Source organism: Syngnathus typhle, linkage group LG16, assembly GCF_033458585.1.
Source record: "Syngnathus typhle isolate RoL2023-S1 ecotype Sweden linkage group LG16, RoL_Styp_1.0, whole genome shotgun sequence".
In the NCBI taxonomy this organism is placed as follows: domain Eukaryota; kingdom Metazoa; phylum Chordata; class Actinopteri; order Syngnathiformes; family Syngnathidae; genus Syngnathus; species Syngnathus typhle.
The window spans coordinates 1,656,902-1,676,535 of NC_083753.1; the positions used below are offsets into that span (position 1 = coordinate 1,656,902).

Below are 19,634 nucleotides of genomic sequence, written 5' to 3' on the forward strand. Positions count from 1 at the left end.
GTCCTCTTTTCTGAGGGAGGGAGTTAGAAGCCTGTAAAGACAAATTAGCAATCTGCTTGGTTGAGAAAAACACTTCAGGTCACTACTTTAGTTTTTTGTTTTAAGTTTTGTGCATACTATCATCGCACCCCAAGGGGGGGGGGGGGGGCAACATGTTGCAGACGCGCAACCACAAATCGAACGCCCTCCGCAGTGCCTCGTATGTTAATGACTTCATCCCGTTTCGCGTGAGATGAATTATGTCACGCGCTTCTAACGTCATTAATATGCGACCCTGTTCTCGTGGCGTCATAGCCTTTGGTAGTGCTGATTAACAGCACGCCTAAGCGTCGTGCTCGTATTTTGCGTGCGTGACGTTCAAGGGCTTGTCAGCGGCCCCCAGAGATGAACTCGCCAATCCGCTCACGCGTGTGTAACAGAACGGCGCATCGGCGTTTGACGCGTTTGCATACAAAGCAATGGAGACTCCGCCCGTGCTGCGTTCACGTTCCAACTATGTATCCATTCATTCAACATTTGCGATGATCCAGTCCGGTGGAGTTTTTGGTGGGTAAGAAAAAAGACAAGCAAACTGAAATTCATTTAAAAACATCAAACACAATTTTATCTGTGCATTGGGATGATTTATTTGAAAAATGTAAGGCAATTTACATTTTTGATGCAGTTCATTTTGTATTGAATAACTACACTAATTTTAGTTAGGAAAAATAACAGTAGAAAATAACTGACGTCAATGTGTGATAATGCTCAGAATTCACTTAAGTTGTGCTATTTATCACTTATTACCCGTGAACAAACCTATATGATCTTTTTGGGTTAACGTGAAGACGAGCACCAGTTTGCCATCAAGGATTGTTGACTTGCCTATCGCGTTCAAAGGTTCACATTAGGCCTAAAGCTTTAATCACTGAGGTTCACATAACAAAGCTCCATTTTGCCTTTTAATTCCACATCAAAGTATAAAGTAAAAATACAATACGGCCTTCCAAAGAACAGACATGAAAATGTTCTTCCTCGCAATTTCTAACCTGACTTATATTTCTATGAAACCCGCACAAAAAGTATTTTAATGCATGCACACTGACAATTGCGCACACACCTGTACCAGTCCACCAGGCCCACACACAGTCACGCACAGCAGCACATGCACCAACACACACTCAGACAAAGTGACACACGCACTAAAGCTGCATGGCCAAAGCCAAGCACTTAATGGCACTTCTCCCCCATCTCCTTCCAGACCTGGGCCCTGAGTCGACGAGCCGCGTGGCCATGGCGACCATGTCCATCCTGCAGCCGCCATCGCCACTGCCAGCCCTGTGCCGCTGGTACCTGTACGCCATCCACGGCTTCGTGTGCGAGGTGATGTTCACGGCATGTTGGGAGTTCACAACGAACCGAAGCTGGAAGTTCCCGGGCTTCACCAGCGTGTGGGCGCTGCTCATCTACGGCTTCTGTATCCTGGCCATTGAGCGTATGTATCTGCGGCTGCGCGACCACGTCAACGTGGTGCTGCGCTGTGTCATCTACACGCTGTGGACGTATGCGTGGGAGCTGAGCACGGGCCTGCTCCTGCGTCGGTTCGGAGCCTGCCCCTGGGACTACTCCAAATTCAGGTACAACTTCATGGGCCTGGTGACAGCCGAGTACGCCGTGCCATGGTTCTGCGCTGCCTACCTGGTGGAGCGCTTGGTCATCCAGAACACCCTGCGCCTGCGCTACCACGATGGCTCCGATGACGGCTGGACCGACCCCCTCAGAGACACCCGCCGGGGTGACAAGAGGCTGCGGAAGTGGGACTGAGCTCCCCGCCACCTTGTTGTTTCAATGCAAAAATAGCCTCCAAATACCCCCCCCCCAAAAAACAGGAGGAAAAAGCAATAATAAAACATGTAAAGCCAATAGCTTGTGTCACAACTCGTTGGCAAGAAGTGACAATTCACAAATTTAGAAAGCTCATCGCAAAATTTCAAATTAACTTTACAATCTTAATGTTAAAATCAGTGCAGTGAATTGTAAAGACAAAGACAGAAATGGTTACAAATGTGTCATTTAAATGAAAAGTAAAAAATTAGAGATAAAACAAAACGCCATTCTGAAATTCGGTATTTTTAATATATTTACAACTACATACAAAATGTAGAAAATCTACAGCATAAGAATATTTGTGATGATTACCATCTAAAAACCATATTAAAAAAACCCAAACAAACATATTTTTCCATTTTCACGCATTTTTGCAGGAGCTCCAGGGAGCCGCTAGAGTGTGCTAAAGAGCCGCATGCGGCTCTGGAGCCTCGGGTTGCCAACCCCTGATTTAGACGATTGAATTAGACATTTACAAATGTAAAGGTCAAACCAATTGAACCGATGAAGTTTAACCAAAAGAAAGTGGCCGTGTTAAGCATTGATGAATTTGCAGATAGGAAGAACAAGATTACTCAGTACAACTTTGTTCGCAGCTGAAATTGGGAGCCACTTAACGGTCGAACTGCAACGCTCCAATGGCGAACAGGTAGTTTTCAGTTTTCATGCCTACATGATTAAACTCCGGTTAGCAACAAAAAAGGGTTGATTCGACAGCCCTCGAGACAAACTAAGGGTGAACATAGTATGGTGATCTTCCCATGCTGACACCCACATTGCTGGACCTGGAGAACCACCGCCATAAGGCTCACTGTCGTCAGGTAAGGCAAATCACATTGCTTCTATTTTTATTTAATTGTACAAACTAAAGAATGCATATAATTTATTTCAAGAAAATTGTCATGATTCGTTTGTAAAGGTATTAACTAAAAATGTTGAACAAGAAAACGTAAAGGTAATATATATAAACCGCAGTTGAAAGGATGTCATACATGTGTTTGTCCTCGCGATGGCGACCTCTCCTTTTTATCGTTCAGCTATTCTACGATGCGTATTCTCACTGGACACTTCATGATTCTATTTTCTGTACCTTTTACATTTCACTTGTGAATTGAATTTCTGGATGTTATTAGAATGTAAGTGTACCTAATAAAGTGGCTTTATGTGTAACCTGGATCACAAACGTGTCCAGTCATAGGCCGTGGCCCCTGGGGTCCCGGACCTGCCACTCCAAATATGGGTGTTTGTTACCCGAGCTCAAGTTTGAACAAGGGAATTTTTTTTAACCCCCTTCAGTGTTGTCAAGTTTCCACTTACCGCTAGCGCTTGGATTAGACTGACTGGACAGACTGTTCAATGTCCTGCCTACGGCGCTGCTATGTGGCGCATTGTGCCTGCAGCTATATATATATGTAAATGTATTGACTGATTGAAGTTTTTTTTTTTGGAAATACCCTTATTGTTTTTGTTCTTGTGTGTATTTCATTAATTAGTATCGTACATAATTTAAAGGCACCCATAAGTAGAATGTTAGCATGCTAACATGCTAAGCTACAGCTCGGACAGCTCTGCCGCTGTTGACAGTTATTCAAACGCCTCGGTCACAGCGCAGCGCGCTTAAGTGCAACGGTCTTCAGCGTCTTTTGCATATTCCAAATGTTGTTTGCACTGTAAATAATCCCTCTGATACATCCTGCCGCTTAGCATATCGTGCCGTACATCAACAAAGGCAAATGAGGGTAACTTATTTGGCGGGCTTTTATTAGGTTTCAAGAATAAGAATGGATTATTGTTGGAATAAAGTGGTACTAAAAACATAAAAATTTCTTTTTTTTTCTCCCTCGTAGTAGTCCAACTTTCGCTACCTTGTTCTCATCTATTTTCTGATTACCTCGTCGCTTGTTAGCGTGGCCCCTCACGGCACGTGGGATGTCATGGTATGCCAACGGCGCTTTTCCGATTGGCAACTGTTGCCGCGAACCGCTTCTTGACATTCAGGGCAGCTGTCGTTTTTGTTACGCTTATCAAACAAGATAACAAGTCAACTGTGTCATGACGCTCAACTGCTCTTTTTTAACCAACGTCATTGTCTTCGGCTTGTGAGCTGAACAATTATTCAAAATCAAATTGAGTCCACAATGTAGTTGACAGACTCAACGAGACAAAATTTGTGATTAGAACACTCACCCCTCTAAAAATGTATATTCACATACATCTAAACTAACTTTTTAAATAGTAGCCTTAAAAGTAATAAACTTTTCGATTCTTGCCAAATTTCTGTCGTAAAACAACGGCTAAATTCCCGCACCTAGTTTTCTCACCCAACATGTGTGCTCCAGTTATTGTAAGGCCACTAAACTCCTTCTGAGAACATTTACACAACACAAAGAAGTCGTGCAATCTTTTTGTTGTCTTACGTAAACAAAAGCGCCAGAGCTGTCTTTAATGACCGTCCATCTCGGTGACGCATCGTCCGTGATTGGCCGAGAATCGGTGGCCAGACGGGCCGCTGAGCTGCGGCGGTGGGGTGAATCTTCCCGCGGGCCTTTCTGGCTTTGGGTTTTGTGTCACCGCTGGATGACTGATTGGTGGAGTGATTGATTGGTGTTGGCAAACAATGGCAGACACGCCTTTGAGCTTTTTACCTTCGTCACTGTTGCACTTTGTCAATGACTGACGGAGCAAAACTGGAAATGCAGGCTCCGGCTTCCTCGTTGTCGCTGACCTCATTCTGTAATTGGAAAAACAACTCGGTCACAAGCTGCCTGATCTAGACAATGGCGGCTCGGTCTATGTCCTGGTTTGAGAGGTTAATGTCCTGAAAGTAGAGAACTACGATCTGGCTATCAACATCTTTGTTGTGTAGGTCTACATCCTTAGCATTGAAGGACGGGGTCAGACTGGTGTTGCGTAGTTCACAAGGTCTGCAGGTTGGGGGGGTCTGCCCGCTCACAATTGCCCCCAAAGTCACCCCACCGCCGCGTTTACGACACGACCTCGCCGGTGATCCGAGACGTCAGGAATGCAAGTGTATTGGCATCGCTCCTTGGGGACCGTGTGCCGGGCGTGTGGGTTACGGCGTGGCTGTGATCTTGGAAGGCAAGAGAGGCACCCCGACATGTGCCGAGCCAGACTGGAACGTGGGTCACCTTTCGACCGCGCGCCTTCCGACTTTTGATGTGCGCTCGCCGACAGTTGGTGCGTTCTGCCCTCTCTGGCCTGTCCTCGGGATCGAGTCGGCGGACCACCCATGTCTGATAAAATGCCCGCGCGGGTTTATATTCGCACAAGAATGTGGGCCATCTGATCATCCCGCCGGGCAGCCCATCTGGACCCTCCAGAACCCAGGAGAGCGGTCACTCGCTAGTTCCTCACGTTTATCGCTGAAATTGTGCACTTGCGAGGACTTTTGAGTGCCGCCTCACTTGGCTCGCTAATGCAGTGCTTCTCAAATAGTGGGGCGCGCCCCCCTTGGGGGGCGCGGTGCTATTCCTGGGGGGGCGCGTGTGACCCTGGGGAACAGGCTTTTTTTTTGGCAGTACTAGAATAAAGTGTAATTGCGCGTTTACTACAGCAGGGGGCAGTGGCGCTCTCATTGTTACTTCTGTCACGTTTGCGACAGTGCAACATTTTACGACTTACAAGACAAGTTAGGATAGTCACGGTGGGGAGGGGGGGCGCGAATAGTTTTCTTCTTGCTAGGGGGGGGCGTAACAGAAAATAATTGAGAAGCACTGCGCTAATGTATTTCAAGACTTTCCCCCCCCTTCCTGACTGCAGGTCGGAGTGTGCGATTGAGTAAATCAGACCATTATGTTGCCCCTCCCTCACTGCAGCCAGCGCATATAACCTGCTCTGACTCTGGCAGCGGCTGGGAAAACACCCCGTGGAGCTTAAAAAAAAGTGCGCGTAAACAGGCTAATTTTAGCAGAACATAACACCACCTGCCGAGTTCTGGAAAAGCTCCCATTTTCATGAGGCTCTCCTTAAAACCTGCGCTGACTCAGCAGTTGGGTGTGTGTGTGTGGGTGTTGATTAACGGGCAATTAAGTCTAGTTTCGATTGTTGTTGTCAAGCTAGGTGTGGCTAATTGCACTTAACCACTGAGCATGTTGCTAATTCGGCGTAATGGATTGTGCCAGTTATTGACCTCCATAAGTCTTTTTGTGGACTTTCTGACTTAAAAGCAAGCAAGCTGCCAAATTCACACATGCGACGAATAGCTCTGTTAGCGACAGGTGTAAACTCGACCTCCCCCCCCCCCCTTACTTCCTTATCTGTTCAAACAAACTTTCACCTCAACAGCCTTCAGCGTTTCACATCTGCGCCGACAAAATATCCCATCAAACGCTCGCGATATGCTATCAAAGTCCTGTCTGTCGTTGGTGCGGGCAAACAGACTTTTATCCCAAAACAGGAAGGAAAGTGCGGCCTAACGAAGGTTGACAGGGAATTTTCCTGTTCTGCTTGTAGCCGTCGCACTTGATACTCGTCTGTCATCTCGTGAGCTGGCCTGATGTGGTGGAACCATTTTGAATAGTTGATGATAGAAAAGGGATGGATGACGACGTGCTCACGACGTGTTCTCGTGCGTGACGGAGCTTGCCATTGTTACACAAGGCGTTCCTCCTGGCAGCGTATTAGGTCCATGCCAATTCAGGCACTAACCTACTTCTTGACGTCTTTACGTAAACGGGGTGAGGAGATGCTGGCGCTGTTGTCACCGCCGCAGGTCGACTGAAGCTGCTTGATTGAGGCATTGGGAGACCACCACCAGGGGGCGCTAGAATAGTTATCACAAGGGAGGTGGGGGTGGCGTTGTCAGGATGCAGGTTCCACTCGAGTTATCTCCCCATATTCCTCCCCTCCACTCTTCCTCTTTCATCTTCCTTTCACTTGTTTTTCTTGACTCAGCCCCCTCTTCCCCCCTTTTGTCCATGCTATCCCAGCACGAGTTGATGTTTTCTTTTCGTACATCAAAATGTAACAATCACCTGTTTTGGTGTCAACACCAAAGTACAAATTTGCAAATCTGTTTCCCGGTCATCACAACAGTTTTCACCAAAACATTTAGCTATTTTTCAGGAGTGCGTGAGAAGTTAAAGTTAAAGTCCCAATGATCGTCACACACACATCTGGGTGTGGTGAAATTTGTCCTCTGCATTTAACCCATCCCCATGTGATTTTGATCCATCCCCTGGGGGAGAGGGGAGCAGTGAGCAGCAGCAGTGCCGGGCTCGGGAATCATTTGGTAATGTAACCCCCCAATTCCAACCCTTAATGCTGAGTGCCAAGCGGGGAGGCAATGGGTCCCATTTTTATAGTCTTTGGTATGACCCGGCCGGGGTTTGAACCCACAACCTTCCAGTCTCAGGGCGGACACTCTACCACTAGGCCACTGAGCTGACAACCATGACTTGCCAGGGCTCGGCTGACTTGATGTCAGATCTGAGTTTAGACATTTGTCTTTTAGCGATTTATTCTTCTCCCTTGATGGCTCTTACCACCCCACAGCAGTGTGCAACTAGCTTGGCGGTGTGTGTGTGTGTGTGCGCGCACGTGTATGTGTGTCTGCACGTGTGCGGGTGTGTGTATGTGTGTGTGGTTTGGTCCACACGCCACGTTGCACAATTGCCAATCTGGGCATCATTTTACAGGCAAATAAACAGGCAATCCCGATGGATTAAATGTATTGGCAAGAAGTGGCGGGTTGGGGGTTCAAAAGTGAGTGGGTGGTTAGGTGGGGTCCATTCTAGGATGGATGGACGGACGTGGAAAAAGTGCAGCGCAGCAGAAATGCATTCCAAGGTGGGAAAGGCGAGTAGTGGGGTGTGTTGGGTTCCACGACTATCATGTTCTTTGCGGCTTTGGCCTCCGTCGGCACTTAATGGCGGGAAAAGCGCAGCGAGTGTAGCGATGATTAGCGGGAAAGAAGAGGCCAAAACCAGACTGGCGAGAGAGAGAGCGAGAGACAGAGAGAGAGAGAGAGGTTTTGGCCTCCAACTTTTATCGTTTATTGATGAAACCCCCGTTTGGTTGCAAGAAAAATTCCCAGGCCTTAAAAGAACAAAGCTTGATTGAGTGGCTCCCTGAGAGAAAAAGCCGCCTTGTTATGCCATGTCCTGTGTGTCTGCGCATGCTGATACATGTTTGGCGCTACCATGGGGGAAGGGTGGGGGGGCGAGTCGGCCTGACTGCTAATGAACTCTGGGTGCAACGGCGTTGGGCTCAAAGGGCTCTTTCTCCCGCCGGGCCAGCGGCAGTCAGCTGCCCGCCGAGCTGACCCGGGGCTCTGTGATGATGTCACCGCCGCATTCATCCGTGGCGAGGCCGCACGTCTGGGCGGCAATCAAATGGCCCATTAAAAAGCGCCTCCACCACTTCTCCTTTCACGTCGCTCGCTGATTGAGACGCAGCTGCTGCCACCCAAAGCCGTGCCAAGCCAACCGCTTTAGTTTCTCTCTGGAATGGCGCAAAGTGTATTCCATGCAAAACCGAGTACGTGTTGACGTGACACCCCAAATTCATATTCAATAGTTTCGTGTCGACTCGGTGCACATCGGAAAAACCAGGGCTGAGACTTGCTTCGGAGAAAATTGAAGAAACTATCCAAAATGAGATTATGGGCGCAGAGAATAGGCAGCAAAGTGGAAATTGAGGCAATTGCAAAATTTCGCTTTCTCGGTTCTCGTGTCAAGAGAGCGAGCAGCATTTTTCCAAACAACATTTTGACATTCACAGTTTTGCTTGCTTGCTTGTTTTTTGCCTGCCTTTTCGTTTCGGTGGTGTTCATTGAGCGCTTGTCACCAGGGGCAACGAAGTGGGGGGGGGGGGGTCTAGTGTCCACCCCCTCCCTCCCTGCCTCCCTCCTCTCCTTCACTGCTTTTGGCAGAGCGCTTGGATTCTTTCACAGCAGCTGCCCGTTGCCAAGACAGAGCGAGCCCCCCCACTCCACACACACACACACACATAGATGCATGCACGCACACGCACACACAGACACACACACACACACACACACAAGATACAAGCTGTGCAAATGAATGTGGGTCACAGTGAGTCAGAAGGGGGCTTTTCATCCGTCTCCCCTTTTCTTATCCTCCTTTTTGTTCCTCTCCAACGCGCTTCGGTTTCTCCTTCCATGCTAAAGTCAAGGCCGACCAGCGAGCAAAACAGACAACGAAAACCGGCTGAAAAAAAAAAACAACAGCAGATGTTTCGCTGGTCTCGCTTCCTCTCTCCAGCTCACCACTTCCTCTTTCCCTTCCCCTTTTTTTCCTCTCTGATATCCGCCATTCGTTGGAGATGTTTGGTGGCCATCCGGTCGCTTCACCCGATAAGTGAGACGGTTGGGTCACATTTAAATTCAACATTCCGGCCATCTCACTTGAATGTACTCTTAAAAAAAAAAAAAAAAAGTTACTTAAATACAAAAGCCAAACATCTTTTAAGTCAGACACCCCCTTCCAGATCTCAACGAGTAAGATGGCGCACCCCATTTCGATTGCGGACACCTGGAAAAAAAAAATCTCAGCTACTCATTCAAATGATTTGCAAGGTGAAAGCAAGAGACGGGAACCTAATCCTCGGGTACATCATGTACCGCATGTACACAGAGAAGAATTTTTAGTTTTTTTACCCATCAGCCCCGGGGGGCGTTTACCTTTCAATGAACAAGGACGAGGGTGGCGGACGCTAGCTGACATTTCGCTAGCGGCGCAGGATCGACGGCACCATTGTCGCCGCTGAAACGGAAAACCGGCGGAGGGCGGCGTCCCGATAACCCGATATCAATCTGACGCGCTCGCGGCACGTCCACCTGACGGGCGAGGATGGGGGGTGAAGGCGATACCGAGACGCAAACGTCCCATTGTGGAGGTCCCTCGTCGGCTTGGGAAGCGAAGACTCACAAAGACGAGCAAAACAGTGGATGCTTTCTTTGGCAAAGGGAATACGAGACGACGATGTTATCTGGATCTTCCGCCAACCTTGCGGCCATTACGAAGGACGTCGCCTGCCTTCCAGTGTCCTTGAAGAGGGACGTGATGACTCGACTATTTGTAGGGTGCTCTTTAAACATAATGACAAAAAAAACACGTACACCCTCCCAGAGCCACCTCGGTTGAGATTTTTTGATTCTTGAAACGTTTTGCTGATTTGGCATTTTTTCTTTGTTTTTTTTGAGCGGCTTGTATGTTTTTTTAGAGCACGTGCTGGGGAGAGAGGCTACGTCAAAGTTAAACAGAACAAGCTCACACCTGGAGAGCGAGGAGTGAAGTTTTCCATCAACAGTGCGTAGCGTTACGGCATCACCCCCTCTCCCCCGACCCAACATCCTTCCTTCGCCACCGAGTTGCGGTGTCTGTGTGCCAGATGTCCCACGTAAGCTAGGCGAGCCTTGGGAGCGGACTTGGGTGTGAGGACTTCAATATGAGAAGTCTCTTCTATCTTGAGGAATCATGACGCTGACTGTTATGCTCGAGTTAGAAGACGACACATGGAGTTGCAATGTCTGCCATCTAGTGGCAAACACTGTTGTTGCAACTTAAAACTGTATCCATTTTGATTTCTGCAAATTAATCAAGGGAGAGACTAGTTGCACACCAGGTGCGGTTTGGCCAAATTTAAGAGTTTCGAAACAAGTTTGAAATTTAAATACCGTTTTTTTCCATGTATAATGCACCCCCATGTATAATACGTACCCTAAAAATGGTATGTCGATGCTGGAAAAAAGCCTGTACCCATGTATAATACGCACCCAAATTTTGACTCTTACTCTTAAGTCCGTGAACGTAAAATTATTTCAGAAAAAAGATCATCTTTGGGAACAACCGGATGTTATTCTGCCGGTCAGTATCACTGCGCATGCGCTAGGAAACTCAATAACGAAGAAATGTTTCGGATTTGTGTAGGGTACATTGTGACAGCAAACGAGCAAGTGATCGAGCAAGCGTCTGGTACGAGAGCATTGTGTTCGTATGGAGCGTGTTTGAAGTGAACAGCAGAGAAGAAAGTGCATCTGTAATGGCGGCCTCCGTATCATATCCGGATTAAAAAATAAGAAAATTGTACCCATGTATAATGCGCACCCCAGATTTTAAGACAATAAATTAGTTAAATTTTGCACATTATACATGGAAAAAAACGGTATCATATAAAATCTAATTCACTATAAGTGACTCAAATTGCGATGCTTTCAGCTATTTCCGCTAGCATCCGCTGGCTAAAATGAATCGGTGATGTGAGCTGCCCCATTTGGCCGTTTGCTAGCCGGTTGGAAAATGTGCATCACGACCACACAAGGACGAGCATTCAGGCCAGGCGGCAGCCAGACACAGGCGGCATAAAGTCAAAAAGGCCTCTCGTCAAATGTCTGATCCATCACTTCCCGTCCCGTGTGGTGGCGGCGGGCGCGTTTTCGGAGAGGTGCCTGGGGGCTAATGAGCCACTCTTTTAGTGAAGCCAACAGTTTATGGGGTGCTTGCCAGTCTCATTAAGAGCGGCTCTTAATTGGCCTTCCCCAGCCTGAAAAGCCAATAGAAGCCCAAGCATCTGCTGGCCAGTGAAGCGTATTGCCGCCTTGCGGGGCCGACCGTCTTCCTGCCCTCGCTCGCCGCCATTCAAAGCTGCCGCTTGTGCCGGATTATGGCCCACTTCTGCTTCCACCTGAGGTCTTTAACTATAAAACGAAAACTAACCAAGTAACGGAAGCCTGCAGCTGCCGACGTGGAATAAACAATTGTGACTGGCAAATAGAGCGTTTGAGAGATTGTTCAAATGTATTTACCAGTCATAAATGTTTTGAAATGCTTTTTAATCCCACACTAACTTTTTTTGTTCATAAAAAACATCAAAATACCAAACTGCATCTATAAAAGTAAGTAAGTGAGTGTGACTGTTCTAAAGGGGCCAGGGTTGAGGTTTCAAGGCAGGGTTGGGGTGAGGAAATGACTTCTGGAGAGGAGACTGAGGGCAGCGGGAGCCGTGCAAGAAAGCAGAGACTGCGGAGTATGAAAACAAGGAGTGTCAGAGCGTCAAGAAAACAAAAGATTTAACCATTTAACCTTTGCTGTGATTGGACTCCGGGCTCCCGCTCACACTTCCCCAGTCACGCCGGGGACACGCTGAGGGTTTTTTGTGTGTGTGGCGCATGTCCCTGGGGCAGGGAGTGGGTGCGGGTGGAGTTGTGGTGGTTGTAGGGGCTTCTTGCTTCATCCTGTTGTTGCCGTTGCACCAGGCCTCCTCAGCAGTCTCATCAGCACTTCTTACTTCCTGTCAGCTCAACCAAAACAAGAAGAAAAAGCTAAGTTTTCCCATTAGGGTGTCAAGACAGGATTATGGTTTCAAGACAGGGACAGGGTCCCTGTCAGCATGGGGTGGGGTCCATGCAGGTCCAGGTGTAAGGAGTCGCCAGGCGGGAGCACTCAATCAGTCGTTTCCTGGCTCTCGTCTTACTCGGCAGAACAAACACCAGCATCGTGGCGTCTCTTCATTTCCTCCTCCTCCTCCTTCTCAGCCTTTTTCTCTCACAGCTGAACAAACAGCGATGCTCTCGACTTAAAGGTAGACGTCAAGCGTGGACGCTTTTTTGGCTTTTGTTTGGTTTTGGTGGGTATATTTGAGGAAGGGGGGAGCTGACTTGTCCTAACCCAAAAAGGGTGAGGGCACTAAATAAAGTCGACAGCCCGGCGCTGCCACCGTTGGCCATCCAGTTCTCAAGCAGCTAGCTGACTCTGAACTAATAAAAGGCAAGCAAAAAGCTCTGAAGGTCTCGTTGTTCATGGTCTGGTCTAGAATGAAGCCGCTGGGGAGGGGGAAGTCGTATACCTGTTCGGGTCCGGGCTTGAAAACTGTAACTTGGCCTTGAAACCCTAAACTTCAGTTTCTTGAAACCCTGACCCCATCTCAAAACCCCGTTTTGAAATCCTAACCCTTACTTGAAACTTTGTTCCTATCTTGACACCCCAACTCAGTTTTGGAACCCTAACTTGAAACCTTAACCCCTTGTTTAAAATCCCATGCCTGTCTTCAAACCGTAATTTGAAACCCTAACCCCAGTCAGCCTCCGATTTACAGCAGTAGTCAAAAGAGATCCAAATCAAAGTCCCCCAAAAGTCTTCAAGGCCGTACTGCCTGCGTAGCGTCAAAGCACTACATTGCGAACTACACTGTGGAACTCTCGGAGGCCTGACAGCCTCTTTAATGACTTGCAGGCTGCGTAATTCAAATGCTCTTCACTCCAACCGCACACCCACCCGCGCACCTCCAGCCAGAACATTCCTTGCACATCTGGCCTCCCCCCCCAACTCAATCGCTCTTCTCCCGCCCACCGCCTCGCACCGTAATTACCCACAAGCCCCGTGTCCTCCTTTTCTTCCTTTTTACGACCCTCCTCACCCCCCTTCCTCCTTGGCGCATGTAACAGATTTCTCCGTTTAGACGTCAGAATGTCATCAATCATTTAGGAGTTGTCAGAGATAATTTGGCAGAGGAGGGGTGCGCCGCTATGTCTGTTGCGATGTTGGAGTGCGGGCGAATCCTACTAAGTTGATTCAGCCATTATTTAGTTTCAGTCTTTAAATCGATTTTTGTTTTTTTATGAAAAGTGGTGCGCTATCAACAAGTTGACTTACTATGTTGAGGGCGTGCGCCATGTTTGTCAAGACATTGAAGAAGTGCATTGCTTAGAAGGTTTGGAAAATTATCCCGTTCTTTGCCTTCTATATTTGAATTGACTCTTTTGAGGGTCTGTGAGGGCGTGCGCCCATTTTGTCAAGATACTGAAAGGGCTGCAAGGCTTAAAAGGTTTGGCATATTTCTGAGTTTTTGTCTTAAGTATTCAAATTGACTTGTGTTTGGAAGTGAGAAGGGGTGCACCTTGTCTGTCAAGGTGTTGAAGTCGGTGCGTGCCTTTAAAAGTTGGACTGTTCTTTGGCTTGTGTATTTAACTTCTTGGGAGGACGTGTGCAAGAGATAAAGGGTGCGCCGTCCCCGCTGGGATGTTGTAGCTGATGCTTGTCTTCAAAGTTTGGCACATTTTTGTCCTTCTTTGACTTGTATTCAGATGTTCATTTGCTTTTGAGGGTGTGTGCGAAGGGGGAAGGAGGGGTGCGCCATCTCTGCAGGAGTGCGGCTTGCCGACGCTGCTGCTTCAGGCGCATGTCTGGATGTCCACAGGAAGCCAGGGCGCATGCGAGGGGGCGCGCAGGCAGGAAAGGCGCTCGCTTGCTCGCTCGCCGGAAGGCACTATTGTTAAAAGTTGTTTACACCTCCTTTTGTCGGTGACCTGGCGCACCTCCCTCTCCTGGCTGGCGCGCCGCCACCCGTTTGTCTGGCAGCACCTCGTGTTTTCCACGTCGACGCTGTGGGAACAATCGCTTGCGACACTCGAGTGGCTCTTATCTGAATTGGATTCAAGGTTTGTTTGGCCCGTGATAACGTCCACTTCCAACTAATACAGTGGGAATACCTGAGGTGATACCTGACAATAGCTCTATTTGAAAATAAACTTCAATTAAAAAGCGTGCGAGAAAGCAGGGCGGAGACAAGCGGCCTCTAGCTTCCTGGATACCATATCCTTGGCATTGACTTTATCTTTTGTTTTGTTCCGACAGAGCGAGAGGAAATCAGACACGTTTTGGTGTCCTCTCTCAAAACAGCCTTCGCACCATCACACAAAGTTCCAAAAACACACGGTAGCCGCTGCTCATGGTGGACCGTACTTTTTCTCCACCTTTTAAAAAAAAAAAAAAAAAAAAAAAAAAAAGCTCTCAGCAGGTTATTGGATGGAGTGTGTGTGTGTGTACGTGCGTGTGTGTGTGTACGTGCGTGCATACATACAAATTGACCCAAGACCGAAAGTGACAAAGGGCTGCGCCATCGCTCTTTATATAGTTGATTTGGGCCAAAAGCTTGTCAAGGGAACGTTCCAGTTAGGGATCTGGACAGGGCCTTAAAGAAAAACACAAGTTCCTCCAGTCAGCAGCTGCCAAACGGATTTACGACGACATCTTCTTTTCCTGGTTCCTGTGACGTTCTGGCTGTGCCCTCAATACAAATGGAAATTTCTGTCCCTAACCCTAACCCTTTCCCCCTCCCGCAAAGATCCAGGATGTTTTCAAAAATGGGATATTGCTCCTAATGGATTCCAAACGCCGCAAAAAGTTTATTGGGAAGCAGGGCGTTGTTAAAAAAAAAATCAGGGGAGGAGTTTAGGGGGTGCTTAAGTGAAAGCACAGTGGGGAAAAAGTGTGTGTGTGCGTGTGTGTGCGTGTGTGTGTGTGTGTGTGTGTGAGGGGGGGGGGGGTCTGTTTTGTTGCGCCAAGCGTATATACTGTACAGTCACTCCAGTCTACTGTTGCGATGTTTACGAGCTAAGTGAAACAGCTTTAGTTACAGTTCTGTTTATAGCAACAAGCTAGCAACATGCAATAGAAGAATGTCTGCTGGACAACGTGATGCTAATGCTAAAGTTAGCCTTTTCGCAGAGGAAACAATCTGAATGCTGCATTTGGAAAACAAACGGAGGCTTTTGGTCGCGAGTTGGTAAGATAGTGTATCCTAGAGAAGGCTAAATCTCACAAAGCCTCCTTTGAAAGGCTTCCTGCCACGTTAAAAAAAAACTGGAGTCGTCTTCCGTGTTTAATTAGCATTATCGATCGGACCGGTTCTCTGAGGCTCGACCAGCAAGCGGCCCCCTTGTGAAGTGAAGCGGCGGCTTGAGGAGTTTTAGCTTTGTCATTTCCTGCTTCCTCCTCTAATCCTCCAAGTCCCTTTTCTTCGCAAACAAAACAAGCAGTTTAATGCCGCAAATCCTTATTTGGCACCGCTAAGTCGCTCATTGCTAATTTGCAATAAAGCTTCCCGAGCAACATAAAGGAATGCAGCTGTACCTCAGAGCGTAACAGTAATCTGCCGGTAGGGTGAGAACGTTAGAATACGGTACGGGAAGGTTACTTGGTACATCGGTTGCTCAAGCGTGATGGTAACGCTAGCTATATGTGTCTGAATCACACACCTGGGAAAGATTACGGGCGCAATGGTGAATCCGAAACACCGAGTTTCGACCAAATAGTTCCAATTAGAGGAATTACACAAGTGCTCCTCCTTGGCCGGTTTCGGACCACTCATCTAGCTGCCCCGGCAGTGTAGGCACCCTGTGATCCGTCCCCCACATCACTTACGGGTCAACAGTAAGAGGCAAGAAGGATTTAACGGCTAACTTGGCCACTCTTCCTATGAACCTGTTCCCAGCAGCAAAGACTCAGCGATCAGATTATCGATGCCAAAATGCTTGCCTACCAATTTATCATCTCGTATAAAATAAGACCTGCTCCTATCCCAAATCTTGTGGAATGTTCATCCCCTGATGACTTTATGGAGATGTTCTCCACTTAATGATCCATGCCTGTTGGCGAGCTACGTGACACATACTGAAAGTTGGGACTGAAATATTTGCAAGGCTGTCATATTCACTTAGCGTCGCAGGCGGGTGATTTGGCGGCCAGAAAATGTTTCAAGCGAGGAAATTGGAGCAATTTTTTTTTTTTTTTTTGCAAAAACCCACGAAAACCAAAAGAAGTTTTGACAGTTCAGCGAAATGTCGAACGCCGCCCACGCTAACCGCTTAATCAAAGGACAATAAATAGTCAGTCGTCAAATGCTAACAGGCGTATCAAATGAATTAGAAGAGTGGAGAGTGTATATTATCATTATTCTAAGCGTCTGTATTTTGAGAGATGGATACTGACAGAAAAACACAGATGCTGTGAAAGGAGCTAATGTTAGCAACCTCCGTATTCTTGTGGAGAGCGCTGTATGCTAACATTTCTGCTGAAGTCATCCACTTTGCAAAATATATGTATCACAACTTTTGATAACTGTAATGAGAATGATTTGCCTAAATAGTTAACTACCTACCTCAACTACTCTTAGAGGTACAGACAAGTTAATTAAAAAAAAAAAAAATCTGAGGCGGAATCGCGATAAGTCAAGCCTTGCTAATTGTTAAATCATGACGCAAATTCATCACCCTTTCGGTACCGTTGGGCCAAAGTTCATCATGAATGGATGAGTGGGGCTGAAATGTACGAAGCCTGGGATGAGTGAGTGACTGCCAAGGAGCCCTGGTCTTGAAGGGGGGGGGGATCCATAGAAATGGAGATTGCTTCTATTGAATTCTATTGCTGTGCTCGGCTTTGATGTTAAAGTAGAGAAGAGGGATGAGGGAGTGGGACGGTGCGAGGGGGGGTTTTACAGACTGCGTACCTCCCCCAACCTTCCTCACCTCTTGTCACCCCCCCCCACCTTCCTTTCATCTCCCACGGCGTCTTTCTTCCCGCACCCCCGCACGGTATCGCTCCGCAACGGACAAAACAGACCCTGGGGCTTGGTCAGGAATTGGAGAAAAGACGGGTGGGTGGGTTTGGTGGGTTGGGGGTTGACAAGTGGCCATCTTTTTGGGGAGGGAGAGATCCATTCAGACTTCAAAATGAGCCGTAACAAGTTCCCGTTAAATGAGAACTTTTTTTTTTTTAAAAACAGAATTATGGCAATTTTTCGGTGAACTTGGAAAACAAACCAGGTTTTTTTAACAAGGGCAATTTACAGTAAAACCCTCTCAACCCTCCCTCTGAATCGTTTTCCCGCTTCTTTCTCGTCATCCATTTACTCTTCGTTTTATCGCCGAACCGATGCGGGTTGGGACAAAAAGCTTGCACACAAAAAGCACGAAGCCTCGAGGTGGTCGGCAAAAACGCCGAGTGGGCATATTGAAATCAGAATAAAAGTGAATGGGAGTCCAGTGAAAGGGGCGAGGGCCCCACACACACAAAAAAGTGGGGCTAATTAAATCTTTTTCTAGCATCTTGCAGAGGGGAAGACTAATCTGGTGGGCGAATTCAGAGCCTGTACTGCTTGTTCTTTTTTTTCTTTTCAAAAAGAGTTTTCAGAAACTTTTCATGCCTTGTATTTCTAGGGCCACCCTGGAATTTTTTGCATTTGGACAATGCCAAGACTCATTACGGGACCGAGCGATGAGCTGAGACGACTTCGCAGAAAGGACCGGGACGGATTTCGAGTGTTGACAAATGCCGCTTTTATCTTTTATCTAGTATATTCATGAATACAGTGGCTGGGTGGCAGAGTGTAGAAAAGAGGGAGGGAGGAGTGCAATCGGAGTGAAAAAAAAACAGGAGCAAGTGTGCTGTAAATGAGAAAACGTTTTCGTACATTGACGAGACGTATGATACGGATGAAGCTGAATTCACCCCAATTTTGACATGATTGGCTGAAATCACGACGCGATACGACTCACTACGATGACCGTAGGGTGCGACTCACAAAATTACAATACGATTCCTTCCAATTATGATGTATACATTTCACTGCATAATTTTTTTCAGTTCAAATGTTTTTTTTCCCCCCCAGATAGAGTACGATACAGCTCCAACTGCGAATGATTCATATTGCTTTGAATTACAATACGATTCTTTCCAATTTCGATACGATTCACTCAGTTCCAATTAACTCCACTTACGATATGAATACTTCTAATTACGATTCACTCTAATTGCGATAGGTCGTCACTCAAAATATGATACAATTCAATCCAAACACAATACGATTATTTTAAATGATGATACAATTCACTCGAATTGCGATAGACGATTTTGTTTTTGTTGCCGGCGGATTTCAGCGGCCGCTCCCTCACCCCCGCAAAGAGCCCGCGCGGCCCAACCGCTGAGTGGAAAAAGCCACGGCAGCAGATGGAGTCGACCGAGAATGAATGTGAGAGAATGCGAGGAGCGCAAAGAGTTAAGTCGCCGGGTTTCCTGAGTGGAAATTAAAAGCGTCTTGTAATCACACGGCAGGAATGCAGTCGGTGCACACTGTTAAACACTCCCAAAGCGCTGGCTCCACTTCACTGCACTCGCCAGTGACAACACAAAGAGGCCTTTTGTTCTCAGCTCCACTCTTGAAAAGCAACGCTCCCTCACTCTTCTTCCTCCTCCTCCTCCTCTTTCTGTCTTTGGTCTCTGTGCTGTGCTGCTTTCATTCATTCACTTTCTTTTATTGCGCTGATGTGCGGCGCAATCAAACAACCACAACTCGTAAGCTGATAGGAGTCATTTCCAGAACGTACAGTAAAGTCCTGTTTATAGTTCCAAACACAAGCACAAAAGCCATGATATGGAGACCACAAAAAAAAGTTGTATCCCTCGCACACAGTTTAAAGTCCAAGCAAAGTGAACATAAATGTCTTGCCAATGACACACCGCAGCATTAATGAAAGAGGCCAAATCCACTTGTTATCCATCTCAGGGGGTGGCCATTTTGCCGCTTGTTGTCAACTGAAAATGACATCACAGTTGCCAATCACGGCTCTCCAGTTTTCTGAAGCTGAGCTATACATATGTTCCTCTGGGAAGCTATATATATATATATATATATATATATATATATATATATATATATATATATATATATATATATATATATATATATATATATATATATATATATATATATATATATATATATATCTACCTCGTCGTAACTTTCTACTTTTCATTCCTCTGTAAAAGTTGAAGAAGCCCTCAAGCTAGCAATCATCCTTGCTATTATTTACGTTAGCGTAATTGCTCCCAGCTAAAAGTGCGTCGTTAGCGTTTGCGTTCTCCTTGTCACCCATTTGACAGGCGGACTTTTACGGCAGACGCTGCTTTGACAACTCGGTCACAAAGTTGGCAGGCCCGGAAGCCAAATTA

General features: G+C 47.0%; 1 protein-coding gene and 1 long non-coding RNA gene across 2 annotated transcripts; one reads left to right on the forward strand and one right to left on the reverse strand.

Annotated features, from left to right (window-relative positions):
* The first annotated feature begins 123 nt into the window (after window positions 1-123).
* Window positions 124-1,947, forward strand: tmem229b (transmembrane protein 229B). Its single transcript, XM_061301670.1, has 2 exons — window positions 124-546; window positions 1,241-1,947. Exons 1-2 carry the CDS (start codon window positions 459-461, stop codon window positions 1,801-1,803), a joined length of 651 nt encoding a protein of 216 aa, XP_061157654.1. The 5' UTR covers window positions 124-458; the 3' UTR covers window positions 1,804-1,947.
* LOC133169447 (uncharacterized) lies at window positions 1,240-19,271 on the reverse strand. Its single transcript, XR_009718413.1, has 2 exons — window positions 11,931-19,271; window positions 1,240-4,597 (listed from the first exon to the last, which is right to left on the reverse strand). It is a non-coding gene; the product is annotated as an uncharacterized LOC133169447 (long non-coding RNA).
* Window positions 19,272-19,634: the final 363 nt, after the last annotated feature.

Coding starts and splice junctions, on each gene's coding strand:
- tmem229b (XM_061301670.1), top strand. CDS start 459: ATGGAGACTCCGCCCGTGCTGCGTTCACGTTCCAACTATGTATCCATT. Junction 547..1,240: donor CCAGTCCGGTGGAGTTTTTG/GTGGGTAAGAAA, acceptor ATCTCCTTCCAG/ACCTGGGCCCTGAGTCGACG.